Source organism: Protopterus annectens, chromosome 2.part0 (assembly GCF_019279795.1).
Source record: "Protopterus annectens isolate FY-2018-M chromosome 2.part0, PAN1.0, whole genome shotgun sequence".
Classification (NCBI taxonomy): Eukaryota; Metazoa; Chordata; order Ceratodontiformes; family Protopteridae; genus Protopterus; species Protopterus annectens.
The window spans coordinates 1,001,961,985-1,001,985,393 of NC_056728.1; the positions used below are offsets into that span (position 1 = coordinate 1,001,961,985).

Here is a 23,409-nt window from a genome sequence, read left to right on the forward strand (position 1 = left end):
CATATGGCTGAGACCAAATGATCAAAGTTTCGGAACTTCGAACATTAGACAAAAAAAAAAAAAATGAAAAAACAATATTCTATTTTTAACCCCCCCACACCCCCTGCTAATTAAATATACCAACTCCGAGATTGCACTACATTGCAGAAAAAGGTACATTTCCAGTTCCATGCTGTACCACAATCTCCATTTAAAACGTTCAAAGTTTCAAAACTTTGATCATATGGTCCTGACCATATGACTTTTGAAGTTTTGAAACTTTGATAATCTGATAGGGATCCAATTAATCACACATAATGATAGAATGGTTGTGATTTCACAAAGGCAGAACTAATGTTAGTAGGATGTGCTGTGAATAAGGGTGAGGGCATTCCTTATGTATGGGTATCGTGCTGTACAGGAGCCATTTGAGTTGGCTGCACACTGTGTGGGAGGCATTACATTCTTCTGGGTACCTTACTGGATGAGGCTTATGACATTTTCCTGGATGGAGAGACAAAGTTTCTCTTCAGTGATACAGCAGCCACAAGTTGCAATACTTTTTTTATGTTTTAGGTTGTTTACTGCCCTAAGGCCCTTTCTATTTCTTTATACTACTGCACTCTTTGACAAAGCAAGTCCTTATTAATTTACACATTTCCTCGTGTTCCTCATCTTGCTACCATTCCATAACTATCACCACTGTGCATTATGGAATTGTCCTCAGTGTGCTCCTAGGGGCTGCCAATATATACTCCTCCAAACAATGCAGGCATGTTGGTGGTCTTTAAGGCATTATATAGGCACTCCCTCTCCAGGGTGCATAATACACAGTAATGGTGGCTAAGGCAGACACATTTACAGTTTAACAAGTAGCAACACCTGTTTAAAGATACACATGAAACCTACAGGATAAATGCCTTAATTGCTTCTTGCATTTTCAGGTATACAACAGTACAATAGTGTGTGTGCGTGCGCGTGGAATATGACAGTGAGCGACACAGAGGGAGAGGGAAAGAAACAAGCAATTTCAACTTCTTTTTAGCGTTTGTGTTCTGTTCTGAAAATGTATTAAACGGTTTTGGTCTTCCAGTGTTTCCTGTTGACCACCAACACACCTTCAATATTGCCCAATGAGTCTAAAAGTCTACCTGTCACTTTATTACCAGACATGAGGCTCTATTACTGCTTTGCAGTCAAGCAGGTTGGCTGGTTTCTGACTTCCTAAAGACTTACTCATTAAATTAGCACAAATATGTATAAGTTCTTCACACTGATCAGTGTAAGGTATTGTATTAACTCATTTCTTTCATGCAATAGTTCAGGTTCTTGGATTATCTGATGTTTTGCTGTCTTTTTACTCCTGTGATTCACCACCAGTTCACCCCAGGTTGCATCCTCATTCACTGGATATTTGGGACCTACTTTAGACATCTCTGCACTAACCCCTCCATCCCCACACATCTGTGTCCAGTCAAAATATTCCATAGCGTCCCCTTCTCCATGGGACAGAAATAAAGTGGAACATGCTGACCCATTGCTCCTTCCATAGCAACGTAGCCAATGCACCTGCCACCTTTGGACTGCACTCCCCTGAGTGTGCCCAGCCTCCACCAGATATAATTGGAGGTGTGCACGGCTGAGCATCTTCCTGCACCAGTGCCTCAGATGCTCGAACCGTGCATCAAACCCAAGTCACCTGGACCATGGTCATGTTTTATCCTTCTACCGCCACCAGTACTGTTAGTCAACATGGTGCTGGTGGAAATTGGGCTACTGTTGGCCGAAGGAGGAGAAGAGGCAGAAGGCATGGCCGAAGGCAGGAAGAGAGGAGAAAGGCTAGGACTGTGGTAGTGAGAGTTGGAACTTTGAATGTTGGCAGTATGAGTGGTATAAGGAGAGAGCTAGCTGATATGATGGACAGAAGGAAGGTTGGTATATTGTGTGTGCAAGAGACCAGATGGAAGGAGAGTAAGGCTAGGTGTATCAGAGGTGGGTTCAAATTGTTTTATCATGGTGTGGATGGGAGGAAAAATGGTGTAGGAGTTATCCTGAAGGAATAGTATGCTAAGAGTGTTTTGGAGGTGAAAAGAGTGTCAGATAGAGTGATGTTTATGAAGCTAGAAATCGATGGTGTAATGATGAATGTTGTTAGTGCATATGCTCCACAAGTTGGGTGTGCGATGGATCATAAAGAAACATTTTGGAGTGAGTTGGATGAAGTGGTGATGACTGTACCCAAGGGTGAGAGAGTGGTGATTGGAGCAGATGTCAATGGGCATGTTGGTGAAGGGAACAGAGGGGGTGAGGAAGTGATGGGTAGGTATGGTGTTAAACAAAGGAATGCAGAAAGTCAGATGGTAGTGGATTTTGTGAAAAGGATGGACATGGCTGTGGTGAATGCATATTTTAACAAGAGGGAGGAGCATAGGGTGACATACAAGAGTGGAGGGAGCTGCACACAGGTGGATTATATCTTATGTAGGAGGGCCAGTTTGAAGGAGATTGGAGACTGTAAAGTGGTGACTGGGGAAAGTGTAGTTAGGCAGCATAGGATGCTGGTTTGTAGGATGACATTGGTGATCAAGAAGAGGAGGAGGAGTGTGAGGTCAGCACCAAGGATCAAACGGTGGAAATTGAAAAAGGGTAATTGTGAGGTGGAGTTCAGGAATGAGTTAAGACAGGCACTGGGTGGCAGTGAAGAGGTACCAAATAGCTGGGTAACTACAGCAGAGCTAGAAAGGTGCTTGGTATGACATCTGGACAGAGGAAGGACGACAAGAAGACATGGTGGTGGAATGAGAAAGTACAGGAGAGTATAGAGAGAAAGAGGTTGGCAAAGAAGTGGGATTGTCAGAGAGATGAAGAAAGTAGACAGGAGTATAAGGAGATGAGGTGCATGGCAAACATAAAGGTGGCGAAGGTTAAGGATAAGGCATATGAAGAGTTGGTTGAAAGGTTGGACACTAAGGAGGGAGAAAAGGACCTCTACCGATTGGCTAGACAGAGGGACCGAGCTAGGAAAGATGTGCAGCAGGTAAAGGTGATAAAGGATAATAAGGGAAACATACTCACAAGCGAGGAGAGTGTGTTGAGGAGATGGAAAGAGTACTTTGAGGGGTTGATGAATGAAGAGAAAGAGAGGGAGAGAAGGTTGGATGATGTAGGGATAGTGAATCATGAAGTACAATGGATTAGCAAGGAGGAAGTAAGGACAGCTATGAAGAGAATGAAGAATGGAAAGGCTGTTGGTCCAGATGACATACCTGTGGAAGCTTGGAGGTGTTTAGGTGAAATGGCAGTGGAGTTTCTAACCAGATTGTTTAATGAAATCTTGGAAAGTGAGAGGATGCCTGAGGAATGGAGAAAAAGTGTTTTGGTACCGATTTTTAAGAATAAGGGTGATGTGCAGAGCTGTCGTAACTACAGAGGGATTAAATTGATCAGTCACAGCATGAAGTTATGGGAAAGAGTAGTGGAAGCTAGGTTAAGAAGGGACGTGATGATTAGTGAACAGCAGTATGGTTTCATGCCGGGAAAGAGCACTACAGATGCGATGTTTGCTCTGAGAGTGTTGATGGAGAAGTACAGAGAATGTCAGAAGGAGTTGCATTGCGTTTTTGTAGACTTAGAGAAAGCATATGACAGGGTGCCTAGAGAGGAGTTGTGGTATTGTATGAGGAAGTCAGGAGTGTCAGAGAAGTATGTAAGAGTGGTACAGGATATGTACAAGGGTAGTGTGACAGCGGTGAGGTCTGTGGTGGGAGTGATGGATGCGTTTAAGGAGGAGGTGGGGTTACATCAAGGATCAGCTCTGAGCCCCTTCTTATTTGCAATGGTGATGGACAGGTTGACAGACAAGATCAGACAGGAGTCCCGTGGACTATGATGTTTGCAGATGACATTGTGAGAGTAGGGAACAGGTGGAGGAGACCCTGGAGAGATGGAGATGTGCTCTAGAGAGAAGAGGAATGAAGGACAGCAGGACTAAGGCAGAATATATGTGTGTGTGTGAATGAGAGGGAGGATAGAGGAATGGTGAGGATGCAAAGAGTAGAGGTGGTGAAGGTGGATGAGTTTAAATACTTGGGATCAATAGTTCAGAGTAACAGTGAGTGTGGAAGAGACATCAGTACTCTCAGAGCAAACATCGCATTACCTTCCTGCTAAATAAATAAATAAAATAACTTCTATATCTGTATGAGATTTACCTATGCAATAAAAATGTACTTCTGTATGGATGTATGAAACTTATCTATGCCCTTTGCATTGGCTCGAGTTCAAGAAAACTGTGGTTAATGAAGAAAGGCCTGCTCAGATTGATTATACCAAGTAATTATATTTAGTGCACTTAATATATGTAATGTAATGTAATGTAATGTATAAGAGGTGAATGAATAAATAAACAGGAAAATGCAGGAATGACTACAGCCATTTCCCTGCAGCTGATCGATGTATGCTGCCTTCAGATATATCTTCAAGGAATCACAAGCCTTGGCTGCAATGTATATACCATATAACTGGTGCAACTGTATTCCGGCAGTTTGCCCTTTTTAAGGGATTACAGAGACATTGTGCAGCCATTCACTAGAAGCTGTCTGCAAAAATGCATTACTGATAAGAAGATGTGTATGTATATATAATCATACGGTGCTCTGAAGATGATGATGAGGAAAGTGTAATACAGGAAAGCTGTGACTGCATTCAAAATGGCAGTGTATCTATGGATTCTGCCTTGAGTTCCATGGCTAACCTGTTAAAAAACCCTCACCTTTACTACAAAATATCACATCTTCAAGGGTTTTTGAAATATGCAAGGAAAAGTATTTCTAGGCCTATTCCAAATCTACACCTTAGTTTCATACCAATTGCACCTACAAGCTCAGAGCCGAGAAGAGTAGTCAAACACTGCTTTCAGATTTGCATTGATAACTGTATCATTCTCTAAATAATTTTCTTGCAGCTTGTCTTCTTTTAGGGAGTATCCATGTTTTCCCTTGATTCTTTCAATGCCTATCTAATGTTGTTTAGGATGGCATAGTGTGCATTGCCAAAATCCAGGTATGGCCGTCTACTGTCTGGATAACCTGACACTTATACAAGCACTACCAATTAGTTAATGGAATAAAAGATTACAAAAAATGTACTACAACCTATGCCAGAAAGAAAAAATAAATGTTTTGCCTACTCAGAAAACACCACGTGAAACTCCTTCCTCACAGAAAGAAAACTAGTACTGGACACTTAAGTCCTTCCACTGTCCAGCTGACTCTGGGTCATTATAGCTGTGTTTTGAATCCAAAGCTGCTCCATCAGGTCAAGCGTGTGTGTGTGTCTGCACGCGCGCTTATGCATGTGTGTGTGTGTGTGTATGCATGCATGCATGTCTGCGTATGTGTGTGTGCACGCGCGCACATGCATTCTTTCAGCGTTTGCTTAGTATTGTACAGTGTATGCCACAGTACAGTGACACTTTGAGGTTGTGCACAGTTGTAACCAATCCTGTACTGCTTTCCAAGACTTCATTTTGTAACTGCAGGCAGTGCTGCCTGCAGCATTATTTGCAGTTACTTCTAAGTAATACAAGGACTTGCACTATAAAAGGAGACTAATAGGATACACCCCTTGCAGTTATCAAAATTAAATAAGCAAAAAACTACTTTCCCTATTTTTCTGCCTTTGTCTGGTAATGTCTTAAATGAGTAAATCAATTAAGGACCATCAAACATGTGGGCTATTGTAACAGATAATGCTAAAGCTGTTTAACAGAGAATGCATTACCTTCTGATGTAATTTCATTGTGTGTATGGAATTAACCCTGGAGCTCAGATTACTCTATCAGCTGCGGAGGTGCACCTATTATTCAGCAGCCTGCAGTTCTTTCACAGCAGGCCACTCCCACCACTGGTCTTAAAAATAGATCATATGTCTAGTTCACCAGTACTTGTACTGTGAGAAATATAACTAATTCTTCTCTTTGTTCCTCAGGAAGAGATTTTGTTCACTAATAAAGTTGTGTTCACCATGCCAATATCTGATTGGTTCAGTTGTCACTCAGATATGCATTTGTAGTGATTTTGTTCCTCCTACTCACTGCAACTTTCTCACTGGGGGATAAAAAAGCAGCCTCAGAGGAATGTGCTGGAATAAGTCCTTTTTTCATTCTTTCTAGACACTATTGTAAAAAGATGCACTAACTAGGGAAAAAAAGAACTGGAGTACAGTCTTAAGTGCAGTAGTAAACAAGGAAATTCATGAAGTTAAATGCTTTACTGCAAAGATTTACATAAACATCTGACCTATGTATTATTCTTCTTACCCTGTCTGTACAGAAGCTGCAGATCCTATTAATCTACTAATTTAAAAATGTTCACTCTTTTTAAGAATTCTGTGAGACATCCCATACATTCTTGGTGATCTGTTTTGGGAATAATAGCTATGGTGTGCATCATAACAATGTATTGAAAACACCAACACAAAATCAGTGAACAGCATAGCACTAGTGCGGTGTCAGTGATATGTCACTGTGACCCGGGGTCAGCCCATGGTCCTCAGAATATATACAAATTAGCTCATTACCACTGCTTTTGCATTTCATACAAGCCAGTGCTAATTACCAATAAAAACATATGACACTGCACTTAAAAGCACTGTCAAACAGCTACTAAAGCTCCCAATAACGTCAAACAAGCACACTGCCACTTGTACACACACACACAGCTGACCAGCTTGTTCTGCACATTTTGTGAACAGTCATATGTATACACAACTGTACGTGTGTACATGGGGTGTTACTATCAGAGTAACATATAAAGCACAGCAATGCTGGACGATGTTGTCACTGTTGACCGAGCAAAACTGCTGATTTGCACTACTAAGTAAATATGGACTGAGTGTCAAGCAGAGCAATATAGAGCTTGCAAAGTATCAAAGCACTGGTGTGATTCACAGAGTACATCTCCATAATGAGGTGAGGATGGTGTCTGGCAGACTTGAGGATGGTGCCTGACAGACATGAATGTATGATGAATATCATATGCCATTATTTCATGACTGCTCATGTACAACAGAAATCACTGCAACACAGATGAGCACATGTGGATTCTCTGCAAGTGCTCAAAACCTGAATTATCATTTTGACTTTACTTGTGCACATGTGTTTGTGACATTGTTTGTTTCTTTGTGTTTGTTTGCTTGACACTTGAGGTAACAATGTAGCTGGATATGTAAGTAATAGTGGATGTACTCTGAGATCACACACTGTCAGTGTAAGGGGGATAGGAGTTGTGTTTTGATGGAATGCTCTTACTTCAAGATCATGTAGCATTAGTGTAAGAGTAATAAAGGGATGTATGGGCAAAAACCTCACATGTAAGGATTGTACGACTTGACCCATGCAAATTTATATATTTTTTTGATTTTGTACAGATCCTAATTGCATAAAATTAGTTTTCCTTCGAGTATGTGTATTTAGGTGTTATGTTTATTTGAGCAACTACTTCCATGTAATGTTAGGTAGTTGTCATGCAATTGTTCTTGTGAAGATTGGCCGGTAATAGTGGACCCAGTGCTACTTGTTCCAGGGAAATGTACACAGACCTCTGTGACTTACATACACTCAGTTACACGCAGCACATGGCTTTAAATAATGGTGTGTGTGTGTGTCTTCTTAAGTGGATACACTATCCTCACCCCCCCAATATATATAGAGTGCATGCATACAGATCCCCTGTTCTACCTTCTGTCAGAGGTTGATGCATATCAGGGAGCACAGACTCCTATGTCATGTTGCAACATGCTAGCAGTGTTAGGTTGCTACACACACAGAGACACACAAACACACACACACTCTGTCTCTCACATTCAGTTTAATGCACACACCTGTTTTCTTTTGAGAGTGCATGCAGTGTGTGTGTGTGTGTGTGTGTGTGTGTGTGTGTGTGTATATATATGTATATATATATTTATATGTGTTTGTGTGTATGTGCATACATGCATGCACAAACATGCATATGTGTGTGTGTCCATTTATTTGCATTTTATATATATATATATATATATATATATATATATAATGTGTGTGTGATCTGCAGTTCTCAGTTTTGCATCCCTGACATAGTGCCCTGTACTGCCTGGGTGCAGCGGTTGCCATGCTGTGAGAACTTTTTACCTTCCATTCCTTTTGGTTAGCACTCTCTGCACTTAGTCTACTATGCTGTTTGTCCTGCTTTCAATACTGAAATGCAGTGGCTGACTTTGTATGTCTGCTGCACATACCTTATACATTAAATGTGTAATGAGCCTTATCAGTACCCTGCACATTATTCATGACATTACATAGCTGGACATCATGAAGAGAAAGAGTCTGATCACAAATGAGCATCACACAATGCTGTAACCAAGACCTATCTTCCCTGTATCTCATCATGTCTGTGACTTCAAATGTCTGCATCGATTACCCTATGCAAAATGATGTCCTAATTATTCACTACCCTTTCTATGAAAAGCACTTCCTTGTATCTTCCCTGTCTATGTTACATCTGCAAATAATATTCACTTCATATATTTCTTGCTTTAGAAGGTGGCACATCTTTGATGCTTGAGATTCCTTTCAGTTACTTAGATATTTTTATTGTGCACTACTTTTGTTTCCTTTCTTCATGACTATACATATTAAGCTTTTGTTGTTTCTGGATATTTAGCTTTGTGTGCAAGTCCTAAAAGTCATGCAAAAACTAACTTTTCAGACCTGCACACCATATTGTTAATAGGGTTGTAGTAGCTGTTTGTATTGACAGCCAACTTCTTGAATTGTAGTTATACTCCATCCTGCAGACCTTAAAAATCCACCTGGCTTCATTGTTTTCAAATATTGTTTTCGTGTCTGCCTTGAGGTCTTCTGATATTTGTGCTCTAGGCATGTTTGCACTTAATGTGTTGCAATGACTTTCTGCCTGATTGTATACTACTTTCACAAAATTTTGATTCTCAGATGCATTACATTGCATTTTTGCACTGACTAAAAAATTGACATTTCTTGACATTCCTTCCATACTATCTTATGACACATTCTGAAGTAAACATATTAAATATTTCTGTGGCATCAGCAAAATTCTTTTTCTTTTCTTTATAGAAATTGTGCAAAAGTACCAAAACAGACTTTGCAGGTTTTGACTCCTGTCTTACCTTTGTGAAAAACATCCATGTATTATAGCTGATGTTTCATCCATGATGTTTCTGTAGGACCCTCTCTGAATTCATTACTTAGTACATTATTTTGTTTGATACTGTACCAAATATTTTAAGGGGACTGTGTATATTGCCCCCTTCTGGTCAACTACTTTGGGCATCTATTCAAAATACTCAACTGTATTTAAAAAAAACTGCTTTTTACTTTCAGCTTAAAAATATACACATTATTTAAGATATATTTGTGCAGGTTTAGAAAAATACTTTGCTACCTTGAAAAGTTGTTTTCAAGGGGCAATGGATGTAAGTTAAAACTGGTTTAGCATACATAAAATACCACAGTCTGATCAGGTAATCAATTATGAAAATCAACACAAATTGAAAATATGCTACTTGTAAGAAAAGAAAGTAATTATATTATTACAAAACATTTCTAATCTAATTATTTTCCGGTTTATGCTTGTAGGTCAGTGACCCAAACAAGTAAGCATTGTATGGCCTTAACACACTTGAATAAGTGAAGTGACTATTTTAACTACACATTTGTCTGTGATGTAGTGTAGGATTATAACTCTTACTATTATTTTTACTTTCTCTTCCCAGCTTTATACACCCTGCCTATACATACATGTATTAATATGATACATACATATACAATAATGATTTTCAGCCACTTGGTCAGATCACAGCTGCTCAAGTTAAAAGCTCAGGATGGTATCTGCTCATGTTTCGATAGTCAGTTCCAATGGAACAAGAGTGTGATACGTATTTGTATGATTTACTAGTGGTCTGCGTTTTTATGCACTCTGCAGAAGGAATGAGGCAGGTATTACATTGACATCCTTTAATTGCTCCTATCTATCTTCGAGATATATCAAACTTGGTATGGGCATATTAAAATAAGAAGGAAGTGGGTGGTTGCAGGGGGACTTACCTCCTAAAATAAAAAATAAATAAGTAAAAAATACAAAACACTGTTTATGTTTTGACATTAGCTCAAAAACTGGCAAGCTCAAGTTCATGCAAAATGTGTACTTGATGAACTGTCATTTCTAAGGTTGGTATGGCCAAGCTTGTGGGATGACGTACAATAAATTGAGAAAACAGTGTATGGTATATGGATTTGTAATTTATATCTGTGTAATATATACAGGTCTTTATCACCCTCTTTCCACACACACACACACACACACACACATATATATATATATATATATATATATATATATATATATATATATAATTAAAGACAGTTCTGTGAATGACACGCTCTGGGAACCACAAACCATCAAAAATTTTAGGTTGAAACATAAAATATTAAAAATACAAAGAAAAAAGAAAACTTTTGTTGCTGTTTTGCAAGAAAGCTAATCCCCATGAAACCACCATGCCCCTGTTAATTATATAAAAAATGCCATGATTGGAAAGGGAAAATTCCCACTCTCCTCTTTGCTGCAATCTCCCCTAACATATTGGCAATATTCTGTGTTCAAAGGTGTTTATGATTGCTTATGTTGGCATTCAGACAGTTTGATATCCTGAATGTTCCATGAACTGCTTGTTCCCATATATATGTGCGTGCGTGTGTGTGTGTGTATATATATGTGTATATATATAGATATATATATATATATATATATATATATATATATACTTTACACACACTCCCATGAGTGCACACACGCATATCTATACATGTGTGTGCACACACACACACACTGTCACATGGCACACACAACCTAACATTAATTTACTGGAATGGCTTTTCACTTACTGCACATCTTTGGGATATGAGAAGAACTGGAGTATGATTCTTCTCTCCTATTGGACAAGTGCACCTGTCTCCCAGACGTGAATCTGTACCTCTTCCAGTTACCCCACTGTCTTTCAGATCGTTCTTAAACTCAGATGTGCAGTTGCAGAGACAGTTTCACAATGCCAAACCTGCTGAGTAGGTAAATCACTGCTTTGGAAGATGGGACCATGTTTGCTTTTTCAGTGGTAAACACTTCAAAGAGCAGTCAGGTGAGACTAAGCTGTGAAAAAATGGGTCACTTTTCATGATCGAGAGTTTTGGCGACATTGGATTCAGTTAGATGGTACTTTCTTCTTGGGGTGTGAGGGAGTTTGACCACCCCCTATGGAAGAAAACCTGTTTTCCACCAGCCCTGCCTAGTTAATTAGTTTCAGATGAATGGGCTTTAGTTAATTTCTTTTCCCTGTATTTATCTAGTCCCTGTAGATGCAGATGAATGTTAACTTTACAGTAGGTGTCTGTTTCTCTATGGTAAATTTATACCCTGACTGATCATTGGCTGTTTCTACATGCAGCCTTAGTGAAAAGGACTGTGCTTTAATTACTTTGTATAACAACTAAAGAAACAAATACATTTAAAATAAGGGCCAGGTAAAGGCAATGGACTTTGAATGTGCTTTTCAGGTACATTATAGACATACGGATTATTGTGCCTTTTGTCAGGGCTAAAAACATTGTTCCTTACTGGGAAGATACTTCCAGTATGGAAGGGCCGTGAATGTTTTGGAGCACTTGCTGGGTGCAAACATGGGTAACAAAGACTATCAGGTCATCTACTTGTACATGAACTAGAAAACAAATAATGTACCCCTGATTTAAAGTTCCCCAGATTCATTTCTGATGTGGTGATACTTCTGCATGCATGTGCACACATACACAAGTTCACTAGTTAATTATGTGCCAAACCCAGTATTAAAGAAACTATATCGGGCACAATTAGTCAAGCATGGACTGACATTTTGGGGACAATTTCTAGAGGTAATACTTTATACTACATATTTGTTTGCCACAAAGCAAACCACAGGACTAGCCAGGGACTTTCTGATGTACCAACATTTTTTGAGCACAGTGATTTTTCTTAATATTACTTACTCCTTTACGTTTTGGTTGTAGTTAATGATCAGATAAGCAGAGCTGCACAGTAAATTTGCTAAATGCTATAACTTTTTTATACCTTGTTTTGAACTTCACTACAATAACTGATGCTATGCTTAATCAGACTGCATTTGTAAAGGCAAATGGTATCTAAGCATCTTTTACCTGCCTAAAAAATTCTTTGACCGCTTTTCTGTGTATACCTAACCACATTTCTGAGAATTTTTCATTGCTGCACCATGTTTTATTTAAATGTACAGTTTGAGTAAATATTCCACTCCATACTTTTCTTTACTCCTTTTATTAGTTTTACATTTTTCATAGCCAAACCAAGACACAGTCTCTCCTTTCATGTGAGATCTTGAATTTACTTCTTCCCATTTCACAGGTCGTTGAAAAAAATTGCAGACTATTTAATGATGTTATACTGTACAGAAAGGAGAGAAAGAGCAAGCCAGAGAGTGAGGTTGCTGGGATTAAACTGTTAATTTTTAACTTCCATAGTTGTCTTTTGACAGCATAATCCAGCTCCTACTACATCCTACTGTCAACTCTAATGCCATCTGAAAAAGTGATAGAATTATGAAGAATTGCCATGTTTGTATTAGTTTAATTATCTTACCTGAGAAAAAGGTAAAGTCTGGCATGTCTCTTGCTGCACCTCATTTGTTTTGATGGGCAGTACCAACTCTTGGGATGTTGAGCCCCTTCGGAACATGAAGTGATGCCAAAACATTTTAGCATTTTTCCTCTGTGAAGGAGCCATGTTGCTACTGCTAGAAGGGGGTGTTGACTTTGTCTCTCCAAAGGCGTTTACCAAGGCTATAGGGCTGAAGTTTCTCCTCTTATCTTCAGTATTCTCTTGGCCTTCTAGCTCCAGTTCTGTGAGAGAACTTTCTGATCTTGGTACTTTCTGTGACACTTTACGCCTTCTCTCTGTTTTTGGAGTCTGGCTCTCGGACAGATCAGCTTCTTCTAAAACTGCTCTATGATCTTCTGATGCCTTGTAGTGGCTGACAAACTCCAAACCTGTCAGCTCACTGATGTCTATACCTGGCACAGCTTCTTGAAGAGTAAAATGTGGTTCTGTCCTAGTTTTCCTATGCTTCTCTTTACCTTGTACTGTCTCTGCTAGAGTACTTGTCACCAACAACAGAAACAGCAAATGCCACATTTTAAACTGTATTTGATCAGAATCTAACTATACAAAAGTTAGCACAGAGGTACTGGGAGTTCCTTAATCCTGATCTATCTATATAGAGTGCCTCCTTTATAGAGAGGGTTAAAGAACAAAGGTATCCAGATTGTCAGTGGGAGGTCTGACACTGTGTTAGGTTAAACAGAATCACTACTGATTTTAATTATGATAAAGCTGTGGAGTTAATTCAGCTTTGCTGTTGGTATCACTTCTCTGTGTATTGGAAGTTCTTTCTTTGAAGCCGTGTCTCTGAGAATGGCTGTGTGAACAGCAGTGTTTAGATAAGCTGTTTATCATGTAGTCTGGGTGAATAGAAGGATTTAGGATGTGTATTGCCCAATAAACAATTTGCTGGGAAAAGAACACACAATAACACCACAGAGTACTTAGGGCTTTTAAAAATATCTTCATCATACTGAAAGTAACCATGCTTTTGTAAACATCTGTCTATCCATCTGTTTGCCTGACAGACTGTCTGCCTTTTATTTCACAACTAATTTCATTTATAAGTTCTGAAGCTGCATTTTATTGACTGGGCTGCCTTAATAGGCATAGATGCTGTCCTGCCCATATTTTATGAAAACATTGGGTAAAAAAAAAATAGGTTGAGAAGCAAAGCAGACACACCAAATGTGTGGGAACAATTTCAGCCTGTGTAACTACCTCACTATTTGAAGCACTGGTGTGACTGCCTGACATTAGCAGCCAAGTACTGAAGCAAGTGGGTGCTCGAACAGCAGGGGAGGCAGATGTCTGACATTTGGTCTTGAAGCCGTTGGAGCAACAAAGTAACATGGGGATATAGTTAAAAGATATTTAATGAGTGCTTATTAATGGATTATGATGAAGCAGCAGTCTAGCTGAAACTCAGGCTAGTAATGTCATAATGAGAGTCCTCATCAGCCTCCTACAGACTAATGGAAAACAAACAGAACAGCATAAACACTTACATGTGACTGATTATCAGTGACAGAGGGAGCAAAGATAAAATTTAAATGCAATAAAGTTTGACTCAAGAAAAAACAGAGGCAGGAGCTTAAATAAGGCAGAAAGGGTAGGACAGAAGAAATTACAGTGCATGAGCACACACAGGTGAAGAAAATGTGGCACAAACAAGTTAATAGATTAAAACTGAAGTGTCCAGGACTATGGAGGAGGACTTTGTCAGTAGTGAGGAGCAAAGCTCTGCAGTATTGATAACCTGGTGGAGGGTGCTGGGAAAATTGTGTATAGAGATAGGTAGATACCAATTAGGGCTAACAGCAATGTGTCTTGCATGTTGCACACATTGGGAGCAAACACAATGCTATGGAAGTGAACTTTTTAACTAAGCATCTCATTAGTACTGGGGTAATTGGTTATGGGGGAGTCTAGTGAAGTGTACCAGAGCTAAAGAGATTGTGCAGCATTTGGGTTGGGGTTCCGGGTAATGATTGGTCACCAAAACACAGAGTAAGTAACTCTGAGGGTGTGAGGATTCAGTTGCTGGCCTGCTGGTTGGTTCCGAAGAGAAACTAATCAGTTCACCCCATCAGGTTGCTATAGAGTCTAACTGGGATTGCCAATACTCCACAGCATGGAAACTGATCACTGAATACCATAGGAGGCTGAGTGGAAGATGGTGACCACCAGCACAATGGGAGAGGGTTACAGGTGGTTACCATTACTGTTGGAAAGTGAGAAAGGGTATGGGGTACTTTCTGTCCCTGAGATATTGTGCAAGATAGGTTGTCTACATTGACTGCTAGCAGGCAAGAAGGAGCAGGTTGTCTTACTGCTGACAAAAGTAGTGAGGCAAGAGGCCGTCTAATGTCTGATGGGATGCATTGGGTAACAAGAATGGGAGAGTGCAGTAGTAGATGTTAGGTGGTGGTGCAGGATGGTTTGAGTTTACTGACTGCTGTTTGGGCCTGTGGCCAGCTGATGGGCACCATTCTGTGTGAGATGGGGAAGGGTCGATACCTCCTATTGCTCTTGTTTGTGGATGCCTGCCATAGTGGGGTGGGGGCTCGAATGTTATCAGAGAAAAAGAGTCAGATTGCTCATTTGTACAACATACAAGAGATATTGTTGTTGGCCCTAAGTAGTACCTACCTACCAACCCCTGCTTACATGGGATTTGCATTTTCCTTTTTTGAGAGAGTACTCTGCTGTAGTATATGACAGCAGGAGTTTGGTCTATGAGGAATGCACACCTGCTCCTGCCACATTATACTTAATACTTTGCAACTCTTTCTGTGGTGGTATTTTATTGTCACCAATAAAAAATCCAAATAATTGTTACCACAAACAGAAAATAAGGAACTCCAAGGCCAGGCAGGACAGCAGAACCAAAATGTTTAATGCAGACCAGCACAGCAATGAAAAAATAGGCACAAGGTAACACAATGTCACCAGAATGACAAGGTTAAGCGCTTTCACCTGGAACACCCCCAGAATGTTCTGATGAAGCCCGGGGGTGTTCCAGGTGAAAGGACTTAACCTTGTCATTCTGGTGACATTGTGTTACCTTGTGCCTATTTTTTCATTGTTGTGCTGGTCTGCATTAAACGTTTTGGTTCTGCTGTCCTGCCTGGCCTTGGAGTTCATTATTTTGTTTTGATTTATTTGTTTTCTGGGGTAGTGCACTGGTTTCCATGGACCTTTTTCACACACAGCCCAGGAGTGGTTAAGTGACTTGCTCTAAGTCACACAGTTAGGCAATGGAGGTTGAGGGAATCAAACCTTGCATCTCTGGACCACAGGAAACAGCAAATTAACAACATCTTAATCTCTAAGCCAGCTGCCAGACAACTGGCATTTCTCATACATGTAGCATGTCAATTACTTATATACCTACAACTCCTTTTTAATCTGGAGTTCAAGTGATAATGCAATATTTTATTACTATCATCTGCTTTACAAGGAGAGGATTTTCTCGTACTTCCTGTGTGTTTTGTGCCTTGACAATATGACATTTTGTAAGCAAATCATCTATACAGCTCTAATGTAATAAATATTGACTAAATGTATTAAAACTAATTCAGCTGAATGAAAAGGCTTATTTATTTGTGTTTGCATTACATCATTAATGTTGGATGAAACTATTCTAGCGGGTTATTTACAACCATTCTTTTCATTTTTCATTTGCTGGTGTCCATATATGTCCCTGGTAGAGCCCAAGACTGCTTTTGACAGATCTCCTCTGGCAATCTGTTTTGCATTCCAAACCCCCTGTTATGTAAGAAAAAGAATTAAAGACAAAGCACATGCTGTTCAGAAGAGCAGTGTAATTGAAGGAAAGCAAGAGCTGGTACAAAAGACCTCAAGGCCTCTTCTCATATATGCTCTGTTCACCAAAGGCATGAAAGAGACAAGTTAAACACAGAAACTAGAGGTACAGGCATGACGAGAAGAGAGTGTCAACAAATAACATAAAAATGTAAGTAAATTAATTAAGCTAAAAGATAAAAAAATGAAAGAGACACCTAGGAGGGATGTCAGGAATTATTTTAATGAGAAAATAGCATGGAAAGTGTGATGCCCGTGCCCTGGCCCAACAATAAAGGAGCCTCAATCCTCACCACTAACACCAGAGAGGGCGTCTCATATATGAGGAAAGGATAACCGATAGACAGTAAAGTGCAATTTCCCTTAAGAGCACACAGAGATCACAGTCCGTCTAGGGCTGGTCACTCCCTTGCACTCCGAGTCCCCAATAAGACTCACCAATGGCACAGCTACAGGGTCCAGATCTCAGCCTAGCTGTGCAAACTAAAATCTCCAGCACTCTCTGTCCAACCAGTGTTTTGTGTCCCTGACCAAGTAGCTGACACACACACACTCTTAGATAAGTTTATACAACCACACAGACACTCCTGGGGAAGGCTGGCACAGGTTCTCCAGCTGTGCCCCTTTTACAACAAATGCTTTGCTGTAATCTGGATTGGCTAACACAGGGGATCCTCCTAAAGCTTCTTTAAGCTTCTGGAATGCCTGCTCACATGCTGGGTTCCACACTACCTTCTCTGGCCTGTTCTTCCTTGTCAGGTCTGTGAGGGGAGCAGCTATGGTACTATAACTGGGTATGAACTTTCTGTAGTACCCTGCTGTCCTTAAAAATGCCCTCACCTGCTTTTTAATAACAGGTGCAGGCCATGCCTGAATGGCTTCCACTTTGGCAGGTTCTGGCCTTATCTTACCACTCCCTACTCTATGTCCTAGGTAGGAGACCTCCACCATACCCACCTGACATTTGCTCAGCTTAATGGTCAACCCTGCGCTTTGTAGTCTGCCCAGCACCTCCCTGACATGCTGAAGGTGCTCTGGCTAGGAATGGCTGTAGATGGCAGTATCATCCAGGTAAGCAAGATCAAACCCTCCTGCTCCTGCTAGGATATGATCTACCAGCCTCTGGAAAGTCACTGGGGCATTCTTCATCCCAAAGGCCATCTTTGTAAACTCATACAAGCCAAAATGAGTCACAAAGGCTGACTTCTCTCTAGCACTGGGAGTCAAGGGCACCTGCCAGTAACCCTTGGTAAGATCAATGGTTGTAAGATACTTAGCCCCACCCAGCTGCTCTAGGGCCTCATCTGTCCTAGGCATGGGGTAAGCATCTGACTCTGTGTGACTATTAAATTTCCTGTAGTCCACACACAACCTGGTGCTGCCATCCTTCTTTGGCATCAGCACCACTGGGGAGGTCCAGGGACTGTTGGACTCTTGAATCACCCCTAGTTCCAACATCTCCTGTATCTGCTCCCTCAAGGTCTGTCGGACTCTCTCAGGCACCTTGTAAGGGGCCTGCCTAATAGGCCTTTGGAGTCCTGTATCCACTTGGTGCTGCACTAGGTGGGTGTATCCTGGTTTCCCAGTGAACATGTCCCCAAATTCCTGCAACACTGCTTGGATTTTTCTGTCCTGGGTAAGAGATAGCTGCTGGGACATTGCTACCCCTTCCATTGAGGTGTCAGCCTGAGCCCCACTGTGGAGATCAGTCCCCAGATCCCCCTCAGACTCCTGCAATCCACTGCCAATGCTCAGCACAAGAGCCTCCATACCATGGTAAGGTTTCATCATGTTAACATGGTACAATTTGTGCCCCTGCTGTCTGCCTAGCAATTACACCGTGTAGTTAGCATCACTTACCTTTCTTACCACCTTGTAGGGACCATCCCAAGCTGCTTGCAGTTTGTTGTGTCTGACAGGAATGAGAACCATTACCTGCTGCCCCACAGCATACTCTCTAGCTCAAGCATTCCTGTCAAACCACACTATTTTCTGTTGGACTTCTGCCAGGTTCTCCTGGGCCACGCCCATGAGTTCCCTGAGCCTTGTCCTAAAGTTTAGGATGTATGCCACAACAGACTCCTTGTGAGACTTGCACTCACCTTCATCTCAAATTAAATCTAGAAGTCCCCTCACCCTATGCCCATACAGCAACTCAAAGGGTGAAAAACCTGTGGATTCCTGGGGAACCTCTCTGTAAGCAAACAGATGGGGCAAATATTTGTCCTACTCCCTCTTAAACTGATCTGCAAATGCCCGTAGCATGGACTTGATTGTAGAGTTTAACCTCTCAACAAGACCATTAGTTGGGAATGGTAGGGGGTGGTCTTCATGTGCTTCACCCCACAGGACTTCCACAGACAAGCCAGCAGGTCTGACATGAAATTGGCACCTCTGTCAGTCAGTATTTCTTTTGGGAAACCTACCCTGCTGAAAATCTCTAACAAAGCATTTGCAACCTTCCCTGCCTTAATGGAGGACAAAGCCACTGCTTCAGGGTATCGTGTAGCGTAATCCACTACCACTAGGATATACTTTTTCCTTGTGAAACTTGGGGTACTCAGAGGACCACAATATCCATAGCTACCCTTTGAAATAGCTCCTCAATCACAGGCAAAGGCATCAAAGGAGCTCTCACCTTGTCTCCTGCCTTGCCTACCTTTTGGCACTGCTCGCAGGTCCTGCAGTACCCTGTTACATCTCTGGAAATTCCAGGCCAATAGAAGTTTTGCATAATACACCTCTTTGTACGTTTTATGTCCATATGACTTGCAAAGGGAATATCATGGGCTATGGCTAGAAGCACCAGATGGTAGGCTGTAGGCACTACCAATTGCTGTACTCTGTCACCTTCTAGCCCTCCCGCAGGGGTCCACTCTCTGTATAATAACCCTTTGTCCCAGTATACAGATTCCCCCTTTCCTTGAGAATCAGGTGCCTCCCTAGCTACCTGCCTCAGGCCTTGAAATGTAGGGTCTGAGAGCTGAGCCTGTCTCAACTCTCTCCTTGTAACCCTTCCCAGATCCCCTTCCACAAGAAGTCTGGCATCCTCTGACAGTGGTGCCTGTCAGCCTGGGTACTACTACTCACCTCTACCTTTGCAGTCACTCTGTCCAAGGGACCATCAGTACCCCCAAGCAGCTGTGACTCACCTTCAGTTTCACTACTACAGAGTAGCTCCCTCCCTGAAGTAACCACCTCACCAGTCCTGGCTGCAAGTATGCAGTCTGTCTGGGTCTCCTCCAGGTTACCAGACCCACATGCTTGTCTCCTAGACTGACTGCATGTAACTGCATAAGTATATGGTACTGCCTTATCCAAATCCTTCCCTCTCAGGATATCTGCAGGATGGTAGTTTAATACCCCTGTAATCTCAAGGCAATCTACTATTGACATTTTGTCTTTCCCACTTACTGGCTTCCTCACCTTTGGTTCCCCACCTTGTCTCTCTGGATATGTGTATGCCACATGGCCCCACTGGTTGCATTCAAAATATTTAACCCTAGCTCATGGACGTGTACCTGGACTAGTGGCTTCCCCAGCTAGTGGCAGATTCTGTTGGGGCAGTCTGTGCTGCCCACCATGGGTTCCTTTAGTCCCATGAGCAGTACTGGGGGTCCCCTTCCTGCGCAGGGCTGCCCTGCTTGCCAGATATAGGTCTCCCTTCTTCCTCAACTCATCTAAAGTAGCACATTGTGTATCAGCTAACCAGATCCTCAGGCGAAGTGCTAAGGGCTTGTTCCCTCACCGAAAGGTCTGCCAGCCCTTCAAAAGTGGTGACCTGACATCCACTCACCCACCTATGGAAATAAGTGCTCAATTCAGCAACATATTCATGCACACTTTCATATTCCTTGCATGTATGCTCATGAAACTTTTTCCTATATGTTTCAGGTGTAGGCTTAAACAGTTCTAAAAGACATTTCTTAACAGCAGTATAATCAAAACATGCAACGTCAGATATTTTAGCTAATGCAGTTACAGTTTTCTCTCCACACTGTCAAGCCAAATAAAATTTATTAAAAATGACAAAGCTTTCAGATATAAAAAACATCCTTCCTCAGTGTCTTACACAAAAGAAAAGTTAAAACCAACATTTATACTAGTAGCACATGACACAGCCATTAATTGATTAAGGTGAACACCCAGCTCTTAAAGATACAGAAACAATGATAAAAGGGATAAGAAGTATATACACATCTTCCTCTCATTTTTTTCTAATTTTCCTTTGCTTATTTTTAGAATAGGTTTTAGTGTAACTAGTTTATTTAGGTCCGGGTCTTTATCTGCTTCAAGCCTCCACTATCCATTCATATTCTTTGATGTCCACATTATTAACATGGTCTTCACGTCTAATACCTGGGTATAAAATAGATATGACCCTGAAGTCAAATTCATGAGCAGCACCCATTGCAGAAATGTGGCAAGCTAGTGAGTTAGTAGGTATATTCCTATGAATCTCCAATCTATGCTCAATAATTCTATCCCTCCGGCACCTGACTGATTTGCCCACATAAAATCCTGAACATTTCTTACATGTGGCAAGATAGATAATACCAGTGGTATTACACGTCGCTGTACAGTGAAAAATGAATCTTCTGCCACTCATAGGATGTATAAATTCTGGGCACTGATTCATACTCGTACAACATGAACAATTATAATATGGAAAAGTGCCTTTTTTCTTAAATTCAGTTCCTTGTGTATTATTCAAAGAAAAATCTTTGTAACATAAAAGTTGTTTCAAATGATTATAATTATGATAGGTAAACATAGGTTTGTCTGAGAGATATTTCTCATGACCGGGTATAGATTTCAGGACAAACCAATTTTTTCTTATAACATTCTCAATTGTTCTGCTCATTCTATTGTATGTCATGAGATATGTAAGGGGTTGTCCATTACCAGGACTCATGGTGTCAGTATTGGAATCCTCTTTAACAAAAAAGTAAGGTCTGGCTACACAGTCCCTTAGTGTCAGTGCATCCCTCCTAGCTGTCTCTATTTCTGTCATATTGTATCCCTTCTCCAAAAAACTTAGTCATTTCCTGCATCTGAGCATTACATACATCCAGCTCTGTACTAAGTCGACTGGCTCTTAAGTACTGACTTTTTAAGATACTCTTGAAGGTTCTCCTCACGTGCATACTTTTTTATGGAGATATTTGTTTACTTGGACATCCTTCTTATAGACACTAGTTTGTAAACCATGATCTGTAAGCATCAACTGTATATCCAAGAAACATAGGGATTTGTCAGAGAACTTCATCTCGATTTTAAGAAATTCAGCAGTCTCATTCAGGTATGTATAAAAGTTTTGTAAATCCAACATAGTACCTGCCAAACTAGGAAAATGTCATCCACAAAACTTTTATAGAATGAAACATTCCTAGCATAGGGTTTACTTACACCATATATAAAGTTTTCTTCCCATCTGCTCAGAGTCAAGTTAGCATAGGTATTTGCTATGGCAGTGCCCATAGCAGTACTCAAAACTTGATGGTAAATTTGCTTATTGAAAACATTTTCTAGAACCAGATCTAATAGTTCACAAATTGTCTCATAACTTCTACCATTAACCAAACCATGCTCAACTAGTATTTGTCTGACACAATCAACTCCATAGGTGTTGGGGATGACAGTAAATAAAGATTTTATATCTAATGTCACTAGGAGAAAGTCCTGATTATTATCATTATCATACCAATTGTAAAGCTGAGATAAAAAATCACCACTATCTTTAATATAACTAGGGACAGATTTTAGATAGTCCTTTAGTATATTTTGGAGGTATACAGATATAGGCTCTGTAATCTAACCACCACTTGAGGCAATGGGCCTCATGGGTGGTTGCTGAACAGACCTATGGATCTTAGGAAGCCCATAAAGTATGGGAATGGTAGGACAGGGCACACTCAAATAATGAAAAGTTTCAAGGTCTATGTCATTCATTACTCGGAGGTCATATATAGACATATTTATTTTACTAATCATACTGTCTATTTCTTTATTACCAATAACTTTAAATGTAGACTCATCCCTAAGAAGTTCCATCATGGATTGTATATACTGTTCCATGTCCATTATCACTATTACTCCTCCCTTATTAGCCTCTTTTATAATAATTTGTGTGTTTGTAGTGATTTTAATGCTTTGCATTCTGATCGAGTTAAGTTATGATGTTTGGGACTATTATTCCTTGTATATAAATCAGGTATTTGTTTCTCACATAATTCATTGAATACAGAGATGATAGGGTCACTTATTGGAACAAAAGTGCTAGTTCTCCTTAGATGATTATTCATAGTATCATTACTATTTCCATATATATTCTTTAAATTCAAAGTTCTAGAGAACAGACCCAAGTCAGTAACAGCATTAACTACATCATCAGTGGCTGTGGGAATAAACTTAATTCCATGTGAAAACAAAGATAGTTCAGCTTCAGTTAATTGGTACTTAGAAAGATTGACTACAGAGGGACGGGGTGCTGTATTATCCATATTAGTCGATCCATTAACAGAATTCGTATTTTGACAATTATGGTGTAGTGAATCCAAAGACTCAATACTTTCTGGAATAATAGAAGTTTCTATCTGAAATTCAGAGGGTAGTGTCACATGGCTAATGTTAGTTTCAGCACATTCATCAGTAATATTGTGTATAATAACATAATTTCCTCTCATTTGACTACAAGTTAATGTATCAGTATCAACATAATTTTGTCCTATAGCAATACTATCAGCACCAGTTACATTGTCTCCAAGTGGTTTCACCATATTAATCGCCCCATTACCATAACCTTGATACAGTATGTCTGAACAATCAGCACATAGACTAATAATAGGAGTTTTTGTTTGGA

At 40.4% G+C, this 23,409-nt stretch overlaps 1 protein-coding gene across 1 annotated transcript in view; it reads right to left on the reverse strand.

The window, feature by feature from the left end:
* Positions 1-13,253, reverse strand: part of LOC122792805 (cerberus-like) — a 51,203-nt gene extending 37,950 nt beyond the window's left edge. The window contains exon 1 of the mRNA XM_044060373.1: positions 12,702-13,253. Coding sequence (XP_043916308.1) covers positions 12,702-13,253 — 552 coding nt within the window. The remainder of the gene's footprint in view (positions 1-12,701) is intronic.
* Between the last annotated feature and the right edge of the window lie 10,156 nt (positions 13,254-23,409).